This window comes from Cynocephalus volans, chromosome 1 (assembly GCF_027409185.1).
Source record: "Cynocephalus volans isolate mCynVol1 chromosome 1, mCynVol1.pri, whole genome shotgun sequence".
Lineage (NCBI taxonomy): Eukaryota > Metazoa > Chordata > Mammalia > Dermoptera > Cynocephalidae > Cynocephalus > Cynocephalus volans.
In genome coordinates this window covers 186,496,937-186,510,322 of record NC_084460.1, presented here as the reverse complement: position 1 = coordinate 186,510,322, position 13,386 = coordinate 186,496,937, and the positions used below count along the sequence as shown (strand labels likewise).

Sequence of the window (13,386 nt, the reverse complement as noted above, 5' to 3'; positions counted from 1 at the left end):
TTAAATGGCAAGTTTTGTTCCATGTAAACACTGAATTCAGCACCCACAAAATGTATTTTGCAAACAAGACAATGTCAAACACAACTCTGCAATTACCATGAAGCTTTGATGTCACTGATATGCTTCCACTGCTCTAAAAGTTTTTAAAAAGTCCATAAATATTCAGTTAAGAGAAACAACAGTAGGGAAGAGAAGAAATAGATACCTGAACATGCTAATTTGAGGTTTTCTGCCTTATCCCTTTCCCAAACCTCTTTAGAAGTCAAATGTGGCATTGTGGGATGGGGAAAGTGCAGAAATATTTTACAGCTAAAAGGACATTTGCAATCAGATAGTCAGAAGGCACCACCCTTTTCGAATGCAACAACATTTTGAATAACAATTATTTCACAACGCCCACTTTACTATTCTGAAATTGAATTTATAGATAATGTAACTTACTTTATAGCTAAACTTCAAGACAAAAAACTCCACCACAATGCCCTTATATGTGATATAAAGGAGAAATAAAAGGGAAGTTGTTTATGGTGTAGAAAATGCATGCTATATAGTAGGGTATAGCAGGATTACACCAGAAGACATGTGAAGTCATCAAATCTACACATATAATCACTAGACATGCAACAGCTATAAATTTACATGGCTCTATGTAGGTCCTATTAGCAACTCAAATACTACAAGTGGCAGTTTTATTGGTGATATGGTTTTCCAAAATGCCGAACCACTTCTGATGAAGTTTCTAACAAAGCCAACCTTAATATTCCCTTGATTTTCAAAGTAGTTGTACTCAAACAAAAATTCAGAGTACTTTACATGCATGACTTATATATTTTATATTTCATACATGGTGAAATATCTATAGTGGCAAATAGGCTCAGATAAACAGGCTTATTGTCTACATAAATGTCTTTGGGGACATTTGAACATTTTGCAGGCTTTTCCCAGGTATTATAGGACATCCATCTAAAAGCCCTCCAACTAAAAGCCACTAACACTGTCAATCATTAAGAAATTCAAGCACCCAGAGGAGCACTGGGAGAAGAACCAGACCTTTCACCAATGAGCATGTTACTCAGACGAAGCAGGTAACATGTCCAAAGCCACACAGAAAGTTGATCCCAACTCAGTCTCTTCTTTCCGGGCTCATTCTTCATGCTTCTGGGGGCTTCCAGACTCCAAAAGGGAAAATCCAATTCTGCCATGACTCCCTGTTTTAGTCCATTTCTGTTGCTTATAACAAAATACTTGAAACTGGGTGATTTATAAGAAAACAAAATTCGTTGCTTACAGTCTCTGAGGCTGGGAAGTACAAAGTCCATCTGGTGGTGGCAACAGTGACCCAGGGGTCTCACATTGCAAGATGGAGCAGAGAGAGCAGAGAGAAAGATAGACTCTCCTCTTCTTTTAAAGCCCTCAGAACCAAGCCCCGACCACCATTTTTAATCCATTCACTACAGCATGTTCCTACAATCCAATCCCCTCTTCAAGGCTCCACCTTTCAATTACCATAATAGGATTTCCCTCCCTCTTAATAGTCACAGTGGGGGCCAAGTTTCTAATACATAAAATCTGTGGGATACAATTCAAGCTTCAGTGAGTTCTGGGAGACATTATTGAAACCACTACATTCTGCCCCTGGCTCCCCAAAACTCATGTCCTTTTCACATGCAAATACATTCATTTCATCCCCAAAGTCTTAAATTGTTTCAACTCAGAAGTCCAAAATTCAAGTCCCACATGTGAAATCAATACAAGTTATCTACTTCCAAGATACAATGGTGGGACAAGCATAGGGTGCATATTCTCATTCAAAAAGGGTGAAATAGGCCACAAGAAAGGGGTAGCAGGTCATAAGCAAGTCCAAAACCCAGCAGGGCAGGCATTAAATCATAAAGCTGAAAAATCAGGTACCTTGATTCCATGTTCAATGTCCTGAGCACACTGGTGTGGGGGTTGGGTCTCCCAATCCTCAGACAGCTACACTCCTATGGCTTTCCTGGCCTCAGGTGATACTGTAGCTCTCGCAGGCTGGAATTCCACTCTGGTAGCTCCACAGGTCTGGGGTCTCCATGGCAGTCCTGCTCTCACAGTTCCACTAGATATGGCACTGATGGGGTTTTTCTGCTGCAACTCTGACCCCACATTTCCACTCGGCATTGCTGTAGTGAAGGTTCTATGTGGTGACTCCACCCCTGTGACAGATCTCTTCCTGGGTCCCCAGGCTTTTCCGTACATCCTTTGAAATTGGGGTGGAGGCTCCCAAGCCTTCCCAGCTCTGGCATTCTTTGAGCCTGCAGACCTAACACCACACAGATGTAGCCAAGACTTCCAGGTTGTGTTTTCTGAAGGTGTAGGTCCAGCCACACCTGGGGCCAATTTAGCCATAGCTGGAGCAGCTAAAGCAGCTGGGGTGCTGGTGCTGGAAGCAGCTTCCCAAGGTGTCCCTGGGCAGGAAGCCCGTGGAGGGTACGTCAGGACTGTTCCCCGAGACAATTCTGTCTCCCTAGGCCTTTGGGCCTGAAATGGAAGGGTTGGTCCCAGGGGCTTCTGCAATGTCTTCAGGGCCTTTTCCCCTTTCTCTTGATAATCCCATACTTTTGTGTTAATCTTCTTAGAACTATTGAATTTTTCTTGTGAAAATGCTCTCTGCTTTTCTACCACATGGCTAGGCGCAAATTTTCCACATCTTTACACTCTGCTTCTTTTAAATTCTGGCTTTATGTCATGCCTTTGTTGCCATAACTCATCTTAGGCTGTTGCAAGTAGCCATTCAGCTTCCTTAATGCTTTGCTGCTTAGAAATTTCTTCCACCAAATACTCTGGTTCATATCTCCTAAGTTCCAACTTCCACAAAGTCCTAGGGCATGGACACAATGCAGCCAACTTCCTTGCCAACTCACAGCAAGGGTGATCTTTGCCCCAATTTCCAATAAACTCCTTATTTCTATCTGAGACCTCCTTAGAATGGTCTTTACAGTCCATATTTCTATCAGCATTCTGTTCACCATCATTTACCAGTCTCAAAAAAGTTCCAAATCTTCTTTGGTTTTCTTGTCTTCTAAACTTTCACCAGCATCTAGGCTTTTTCTAGCCTGTTCTTCTAAATTCCTCCAGCCTCTCCTCAACACCCAGTTCCAAAGCTGTTTCCACATTTTCAAGTATTTATTATAAGCAACACCACATTTCTCTGGTACCAATTTTCTGTATTAGTCTGTTTCTATTGCTTACAACAAAATACTTGAAACTGGGTGATTTATAAGAAAACAAAATTCACTGCTTACAGTTTCTGAGGCTGGGAAGTCCAAAGTCCATCTGGTGGTGGCAGCAGTGACCCAGGGGTCTCACATTGCAAGATGGTGGAAGCAGAGAGAGCAAAAGGCAGACTCTCCTCTTCTTTTAAAGCCCTCAGAACCATGCCCCTGACCACCATTTATGATCCATTCACTGGGCACGGTCCTACAATCCAATCACCTCTTTGAGGCCCCACCTTTCAATTACCATAATAGGATTTCCCACCCTCTTAACATTCACAGTGGGGGCCAATTTTCTAATACATAAAACTTGGGGGACACAATTCAAGCTTCAGTGAGTTTTAGGGGGACATTCAATCTACTACACCCCCTGACCAAAAAAAACCTCATGATGATTACCTGAATTGTGAGTCTTTTGGCCACAGGTGGGTGCCGTGTCCATCCCCTTATCTTGAGATGCTGTGGCTGCAGGTGGACACTAATGTGCATTTGGCAATGGGCCTGGACAGCCTAGAGATTCTGAAAACTATGTGAGTGGCTGCTTAAAGTCAAAATCAACTTTCACATCCCCTCTCTGCTTTTGGAATAAGTCGTTCATTCTGAGAGTATGTATGGCGTGCGTGGGATGTGCCTGCCCTGATCTAAGTAGCACCAGGGTCACAGTGGGAGAAGGCAGACATGGAGCCTGCCCTCCTTCTCTGAATGTAATGGGAAAACTCACCTTCGATAAATAATTATGCAAACACTTACATCATTAGTGATCAGGCAATGAAGGAGAAGTCTGAGGTGACATACTAACATAGGTGAGGGGCTAAGCCAGTCTGGGGGTCCGTAGGGCACAGGGAGGGTGGATTAGGTAGAGTCCCATCAGGGAAGTAGAGTCCCAGCTTGAGTGATATGGAGCAAGGGGTCCTTATAGGAGTAAGACCTCACATAATTGTAGGACATGCTGGCGAAGTAACAGTCAAAGGGTAGCGTTAGAGTTAGAAGAAAGTCACTAACCAGGGGCTGCAAAGGGAAGCTGATAAGTGCACAGCGAATGACTGCCTCTGCACTTAGGGACAGGCCAGTCCTCACCACAGTCAGCAAAAAAAGCTGACGTGAAGCAAGATCAGTTTTATCATAAACAATGCACCTGGAGCTCTGCCATTCTCTCAACACCCCAGCACCAGTGACACTGGGAGCCTGTGGGGCTGCGCACGCACCTGCCCAGGTCCCAGCCACAGAAGGAGAAGGTCCTGGGCCAGCTGGAGGAGCTGCGGGCTGGCCACAGCATGCATGGCACCGCCCCTCTAGGCATGAAGTCGCTGCACCTCTCAATCGTCTTCCAAACCTTGGCCTCATTTCCCTGTGGCCACCTCCCACCTAGAGCCACAGAGAAAAAGAGCTGACATAGTACAAAAACACCCAGTGGCTTCACCCGAGAGAAGCTGGAGGCTCAGCGGGCGTTGGGCAGAACAAACTGGGAGGGGGTTGTTCCAAGCAGAAGGGCCAGGATGCGCCAAGGCCCCCAGACAGCAGGGCCTAGAGTCCCGGCAGCTGTCTGCACTCAGGGCTAGGGTGTGATTTGCAGGGAGGGAGCAGAGTACAGCCAGGGGAGGGTTGGGACTGGACCTGGCCGCGCATGCTAACCCAGGATAGGATTTTAGATTTCATCCTGAGAGTAACAGGATGAAGATGTCACCAGGAGAAGATGTCACCAGGCAGGTAAGAGTGGACAGAGTACCAGCTTTGGAGTCAGAGATGCCTGACCATGGGTGCCTGGCCTGGCTTTGCTCCTGGGTCCGATGGAGACAAGAAAGCACCTGGCTTTAGATGAGGACAAAGAGAGACAGACCATGAAAAGTGTCTGCAGGGGCCCAGAGCCAGCACACTTTTTCTGCAAAGGGCCAGACTGTCAATATTTTAGGCTTAATGGGCCACACGATCTCTGCCACAGCCACTTAGCTCTGCCACTGCCACACAATGGTAGTCTCAGAACATGCGCAAGTGAGCCTTGACTGGTACCAGTAAAACTACCCTGTGGGACACTGAAATTTGAACTTCGTATAGTTTTCACATGTCATGAAATCTTTTGATTTTTTTCAGCCACGTAAACATGTGGAAACCATTCCTAGTTTGCAAGCCATGCGAAAATCAGCAAATAAGCAGCAGGTTGGATTTGGCTCAGGAGCTGTGGTTTGCTGCCCCCGTGGAAGACACAAAACAAACATCTCTCCCCTTCCCTTCCCACATACAGAGACACACACAAATGTAAAGAACACACACATACACACCATATGCACACACATTATACATACAAACTAATCTCTACCGACATACATATACATATCATATATGCACATATAGAGAGAAACACACAAACATAGACACACATATACACACCATATACACATACATATACACACACAATGCACATCATAAACACACACAAATACCCACATGCATACATAAATAACATATGCACATACAGACACATACATAGACACACATATATACACCATATACACACACATATACACAAAATGCACATCAACACACACACAAATCCCCACATACATACATATGCATACTACATACGCACACACATACAGACACGCACATACACAACATATACACAACATACACACATGTACATACACACACATGCACATAATACACATCCTACACATGAACACACACATACACACCATATGCACACACAAACACACACATACACACAAACACACACACACACCACACAGCTACAAGGAGGCAGAAGAGGGATATTCTTCCATCACCTGTTACTGCCACGATAAGAGCCTTCAGGCTGACTACATACATAAATACAGTCCAAATCCAGTGCAGTTTCCACTTTCTTAAGGAAAAAAACTTTCATCAGCTGTAATTTTAAAAATTAGTTTTTGATTTAGACAGTGGTTTGCTATTATTTGAACTACCTCAGACTTTATTACTATGACATTGAAACATAATATTACCCATTGTTGCCAAATTAAGTTATCCTGTGAAATATTATACATTCTTAGGGTTTCTGAAAAGAAATATAATCAATGCATTCTGTGCTACATTTCCCCATAGAATTTACTGGAACCTTATCAGTTTTCTGCTGTGTCAAGCCAGTGTAATTATGAGTCAGGGCATGAATCTCTCAGTCTGAAGCCCATGGCTGAGCAATAATTCTCACAATCTGCCCACCAGTCCGCAGGTTCAGGATCCTGTTGTATTTATGACACAGCTCCCCCAAGAAAAGAGGGAGGATGATGATGGGGGTGCTTTCAGCTCAGGACCCGGCCACCACCTCAGACTCTGCGTTCCATCTGGGTCTGGGCAGAGAGGTTGGAGCACCTGCGCCATAAATGGTGGAGTGTGCGTTTCCCCCGAGGCACCACTGCCCCAGCGTGATTTATAGGCTGTGCTAGGTAAGAATTAAATATTTACCATCTGCAGAAGCACAGCTCCCTCCCGGAGCAGCAGAGATGAGGAGGCCTGCATGCACTCAGATGGAGCAGCTTCAGTCCTAACTGCTGGGCCATGAGGGTGTGTGTGTGTGTGTGTGTGTGTGTGTGTGTGTGCGTGTGCGTGTGCGTGTGCGTGTGCGTGTGCGTGTGCGTGTGTGTGTGTGGGCTCCATCATCCAGTCCCCTGTTCTGCTGGTGTGGATCTGGGCACCAAGGACAGGAGCTACTCAGGTCCAACGTGGCCAGTGAAGTCCTCCTTTGGTGGGTGGCTCCATCCTTCAGGAAGGGAAGCAGTGAGGGGCTCCAGGCAGAATGTCTTTCCCTCTGACTTTATAAACACATGCTCCATTCCTTGACTTCTGTTTTCTAAATGTTCCAAAATGCTCCTCCACATCCATTTTCCACCCTTCTCCATCCAGCTCAGTCCTCTCGGGGGACTGTTTGTTTGGACCACATCGATGGGCTCCCAAGACCTCAGGTATAGCCTAGGGGAGGCTCAAGCAGGAGACTGAGAGCATGGAGAGGCAAGCTGGAGTCTTTGTCAGGCTGACTCCCTCCCGGTCAGGCCTCCACAGCAGGTCATGTACCTCTGCCGAAGGGCACAGCTACTATCAGTCCTTTCCATCCAGGTCTGGCAGCCTCTCCGTGCCCTGTCAGCCGGATGGATGGTAACAGCCCCTTAGCCTACAGATCCTGCTCTAGGGCTGCTGGACCACCAGCTATCAAGACCCTCAGCACATGCTCCCTTCCCCTGGACCCTTGCTTCCTGTCCTCGATCACCTATTTCTCTCATCTCCAAACTCTTTGAGTTCTCCGCTGTTCCACAGAGAGGACTACCCTCCATCTGTACACAGGATGAGAGTTCTTCCTCGATATCATGAGCACTTCAAAGACAGGGTTCAATTTTGGCACAGAAGACTTTGCATGCTCCCCAGCATCCCCTGGCCTTTCGTGCCATCAAACTCCTAGGAACATGCAACAAAACTCAAATGTCCCTAATGGTTTTCCAAGGTCAGGGCCACACAGGGAAAAAGGTGTGCTTCTATTGGAGCTCTCCATTATCTTCAAGATATTGACGTCACCACTTGAGTCCTTCTCTAGGTAAACTACAGAAGATCCTTGATGTCATGGGGCAGGCTTGGAATCTGACAAATTCACCAAGGTTCAAAGACCCCTGGGAAGGACAGGCAGGAATGGTTTTATGACACAAGGCTTTGAGGGATGTTTATTTAAATAAATTTTCAAACTTGTCAGCCATACATTAGCAGAGATTTGCACCTACCTCCGAGAAACAACCTTGACCGTGAAGTTTTCCTATGATTGACTCCTTGCACCCACCCCCCTGAGCCTGCCTCGGTTCTCTACATTGCAGAAGTGAGAGAATTTACCACATCAGCAAAACACCACTTTCAGTTGAGAGCTGCCTTGGGGTTTGCAGGACTCCTAAATAGAAACTGGCTGAGTGCACAGACATAGCACTAAATAAACACGGATTGTGTGTTTGTGTAAGAGAGCCGATCCTTGACACATCAAGGTCATTTCCAAGTAGTTGCTCTAGATCAACACTGTCCAATAGATCTTTCTGCAACAGTGTAATCCTATCATCTGCATTGCCCAATACAGTAGCCACTGACCACATATGGCTATTAAGTACTTGAAATGTGGCTAGTGCAATTGAGGAAATGAATCTTACATTTTATTTAGTTTAAATAATTTAAATTTAAATAGCCCCATGTGGCTATGGTGTTGGACAGCACAACTCTAGAGAGTTCTGTTCAGATAACGTATCTACCTTCTGTGAAGTAAAAACTGGCCAGTGATCCCTTCGAGAAACTTTACTCCTGGAGTAAATACAGAAAGAAGAACCTGTCCATTAGTAATACCACAAAAATTCCCACAGTCTGGTAAAATGAAAAAATATTTTAAGGGTGATTCAACAAGCATGTACTTAGTTGAAGAAACTTCTATGAAAATCGTTTAGCGTTGTCCTCCAGAGTCCAAAACTTAAAGTTCAATTATGTTTTATATGAAATCCCCATGACTCCTAAAATAACCTCAGAAATGTGATTCTTATCACAGGCTGAGGGCAAATATTCATTATATTCCAGACACTGCCTTTCTCAATACTGACCTGTTGGATGTCAATATTTACTGAACACTTGCAGTATACTAGGTGCTACAAAGGTTATAAAAGGCATAAACGACATGACATTTGCCTTGTCTTAGGATCTACATTCTGTGGTGGTTTAAAGAGAATAAACTATTACGTGGAGAATACGGAGTTCATGCATTTGCTCTGACTAAAGAGCCTCATAACCCATCTTATCTTTCTCTTCTCCTTGTACCCATTCAAGGATAGTAGTGGGGAGACCAAACCACCCTACCATAGAGGACTCTTAGGAAAGTGATATAGCAAAATTCATGGGTTTTTGAGAGTTTCCATTTCAGATCTACTCTCAAGAACATGGGCCTCACATTAGAGACACAGGCCTAGAAGAGATGACATTTTGTTCATGGTCCTCTAAGCAGTGGTGATATTCAAACTATTTGTCAGCCAGTAAGGAATGAACACCACCCAATCAGAATAGACACTGTATGAGCCCTGACCAGTCAGAATGGATACCGTACGGGCATCAGCCAATCAAAACATACCCACTAAAGCCCCATGTTGCTCCAGGAAATACCTCCTGAGTTAGTCATCAGCTCACAGTAAGAGGCCCAGGGTGGGGGCTAAATGTGATTTAAGATCATAAAAGTCTTTATAAATCATGGCAGTAGTAGATTTGTCCACTCTTTATTAGGTTAGCAAGCAGGAGTGTTGAGAAATACCTTCATGATGAATCAGAGTCTTCCACTTGGTAACTTTAAAAAATTCACTAAAATCTTGACATATTTTGAAAGATAAATTATATTTTAACAACAGCATGGTTGGGCATGTGGGGCTCAGAGCAGGTGCTAATTACTAAGCAGCATAGAAATGTGTACAAACCAGTTCAGAGCTCGGTCAAATAATAGTCCTGCCTCTAGGTTAAATATGAACGAGTGGGGTGGACAGTGAAATCCACTGAGCATATCCACGTGAAAAAAGAAAAACGTGGAAAAGGCAGTAACTTCACTCTTATTACCAACATTCATGTTAACTTTAAATGAGGCAAATGTACAGAGGTCAAAGACAAACATAAGAATGGGATGGATTTTTATAGAATTCTCCTGTTTTCCCTCCTAGAAAATGCTTGATTTGTAAACACTGTGTTTTTAAACTACAGCCTGAATAGAAAAGAGTTAAGAAAGTCAATACAAGTTTTTTGGTATTTTCTTTTTTATTTATTAAAAAACACATTTCCCATTTCCCCATTTTTTCATAGTATTTGTAGTAAATAAAGTCCATCTCTTACAAAGCATAATCTACAGCTAATTCATTTGAGGTGATGAGAACAGGACTGATAAGGAAGGAGATAAAAATGAACGTCTTCACGTAGATATCCATTCATGAGGTATTTAGGAACATGCGCGTCAGCATTCAAATTTAATCTTATTTTTAGCCTATGAGCTCCAATTTGCCAGCCAGTTTTAGATTTCTGATTGATCCTAATTTTTATCCTCTTATTTCACTGATAATTGCAATAATGCCCCCAACATATTAAATATCCTTAAATAACATCTTAATATGATTTATAATAATAAAGACATTTTTAAAGTCATGGTAGAATACAGATTTATCTACCACTTATTGTGTCACCAAGCAGGAGTGCTGCATGATGAGAAACATTATTACCATGATGAATTTGCAGCGTTACTTAGTAACTTTATGGAATTTACTAAAACCTCGAAACATTTCAAAAGTGTAATTTGACTTTGCAACCTAGGAAAATCAATTTGTCCTCTCACTATAAAATCTCAGTTTTGATGATTCTGACATCGTCTGTTTGGGTAACGCTGGCTAAGCTGGAGCCCTGTCTTAGGATGAGGAGGAACGATGACATCGTCGTGTTGTGAGTTGTCCACAGCGCAAGACGGAAACCCAGGGAAGTCTCTACTACACTAGAGTTACATTCCTGACCCTCCTAGGACTGGCCACATTAAAAGAAACCTGTGGACGACTTGCTGGGCTGGGCCGATGTCGATCAGGTTCCTGGTAACAAAGGAAAAAGAGTCAACTTGATCAGTTGAGATCACTATAAAGCATGCACTTGAGAAGGAAACTCCACACATCAGAGAAGATAAAATTAGAGTACAGAGAGGAACAAAGATGCTAAAATGCATCTTTCCCTTATTTCTTTATTTTCAATAATATACACTCTAGAAGGCTTCCAAGTTCAGGGCCTGAAGAGGAATCCAATTCAAAGAATCCAATATTTGTTTTTATGCAGGCAAATTACCACCATGACTCACTGTTTTGTTCTGTTTTTCAATTTTCCTATGGAAGTTCTTGCTTTACCAGCTAGCTTTTTATGAAAATATAAGGCATTTTTAAACTTCTCTAAATAACGTGCATTTCTTCTAAAGGAAGGGGGCAAAACAGAAGGATTGACTCCAAATAGATCACCCATCTGTCTCCCTTGGCGGTGCTGGCTCATGAGAGGAGGAAGTGTAGTTTCTGCCACTCTCATTGAGAAATGCAATCCCAAACCAACCATTTAACCCTCCAGAGGGGCCACTCCCAGTCTATCAGTACTGCCCCATTAAAACATGTGCAGCATGTTTTTCCTGCCAGTCCTGAGAATCCCAGCTCAGATTCCCAGGGCACCGTGGCTGCATTTAACATCTGAAATAATGTAACTGGGCACAGTAAATTATTCACATTGCAATTAAATGTTAGAAAGTCTTGAGGATAGAATCATCCTGGCTCATGGTTTTATCTATTGACTCCCAAGAGCACGAGGAAAACCGAAGGCTGGTGGTGGCATTTCAGTAGCGTGCTATATGAACAGTGACCTCCGCTGTGACTGTGCTTGAGATTTTTGCTGCTGTTTGCTTTGTCTTCTCTGCTGTTTTCTATGTTCATCAAGAGTTTATTTCTCTTTGTCTTAATAGGGAAAGTGATTAGTGGGGAAGCCCTGATCCAGGTTTCAAGTTGTTCACATGCTCACCCTCCAAAACTGACAGAGAAAGAGACAGAATTTCCTAAAACAATCAGAAAAAATTAACTGACAGTGAGTTAAGGCACAGAAAGAGGAGAGGAAAGGGGAATTACTTGTTTTAAATAGACATCAAGATGCAAAACATTTGTAAACCCCATGACTTCCTATAAAAATAAAAAGTTTGCCTTTCCCATCAAGTGATTGTAATTTTTAGTAAGAATTTCTAATTTTATTGATAAGTTTTGTCCTAATGTGTTATAGCTCCAGTTACACCTGAGTTAACTATTTCATAAACAGAAACTCTTGTCTAGAACGTAGTATCAGTATTAGACATCCTAACAGTAGATTCGGTCAAAATAGAAATAATCAGGGAAGAAAAATGTCATGTTTTGGTATACGTCACTTCTGAAAATCAATCTCTTTTTTTCTTCTGATCTCCCTACAATTTAATGCATGATCTGTGGTCTCTACAGCCTAAAATCCTATTTCTTTCATTCATATTGAATGCACAGAGTACTTTGTAAACTATGAGAGGTTTAAGCAAGTGTGCCCCCGCTAGGGTGCCATGTGGATGGCAGAGGACCTCAGAGTCAAGGGCTCTCGTTCAGCACTGATCACCACACTGCCGTAAGCATCTCAAACTCTTCTCTGTGCTTTGTGGCTAGGCCAGTGCTGTGGAGATGTGAGGTAGAAGGAATTTCAAATGCACAGCTGTAAGAAAACCCCTAGAAATCAGAGATTGCCCTCCCTTAGAAACAATGCTATATGTGTCTGTTGTGTTTTCACAATAGGCCTCAAAAATTTTTTCCTCAAAGCAGATCACCTGGGAAACAGGGGGAAATATCTATTCATGAGCCTTATCTCCCAGAGATTCTGATCCAGGAAGTCTGCAAGGGCCAGGAGTTTGCATGGGAGCAAGCTCCCACAGTGCTCTGGAAGCATGCTGTACTGAGATGACTGCTAAGCCAGCAGCATGCAGCAATGCAGGTGTTTAGAGGTGCTGGGCACACTTCCATGTGCAGCAAGTGTTCTTTGGGAAAACAAGGATCCAGGATTCAGGAAACACACCCCCCATTTCTGCCAGGTGGTGGTGGGAACGAGGACTGTCCATCTCTCCCATGTTTAGGGAAGACCTGGCAGGGGAGGATGCAGAGCTGTGGGGAGGAGCATGGGGCACAGCTCCAGGCAGCCTGGAGCTGACGGCTCAGGAGCTGGGCCTCTCCCCCTTGCACACAGCCCAGCATCATCTGTGGACCTGGCCCATATGAGCCATCATCCCCCCATGGCTTCTGACCATAGCCTGTCCTGTCCCATGCCACTGTCCCTGAGACAAGCCCTCGTCCTTCTGCAGTGCTCCTAAGGGCTGTCAGCTCTGGAAGCCCACAGTAGACAAGCAGGGGGTTGGAAAGAGAGCTCCCCCACCCCCCATGCCTTGTTTTGCTCTTCCCCATGGCAGGGTGGGCCTTGGCATTCTGTCCTTCAACACCTTAACTGAAAGGATATCGAAGGGGCAAGAGTTAGGGGAGGCCGGTGCAGTGGCAAATGGGGCTTTCTACCCCTTCCTACAATACTAAATCTCTAGTTTCCTGTTTTGGTC

General features: G+C 43.9%; 1 protein-coding gene across 1 annotated transcript in view; it reads right to left on the bottom strand.

Annotated features, from left to right (window-relative positions):
• Positions 1-10,488: 10,488 nt before the first annotated feature.
• IGSF5 (immunoglobulin superfamily member 5) overlaps positions 10,489-13,386 on the bottom strand; it is a 34,357-nt gene continuing 31,459 nt past the window's right edge. The window contains exon 8 of the mRNA XM_063079118.1: positions 10,489-10,840. Coding sequence (XP_062935188.1) covers positions 10,745-10,840 — 96 coding nt within the window. The 3' untranslated portion in view covers positions 10,489-10,744. The remainder of the gene's footprint in view (positions 10,841-13,386) is intronic.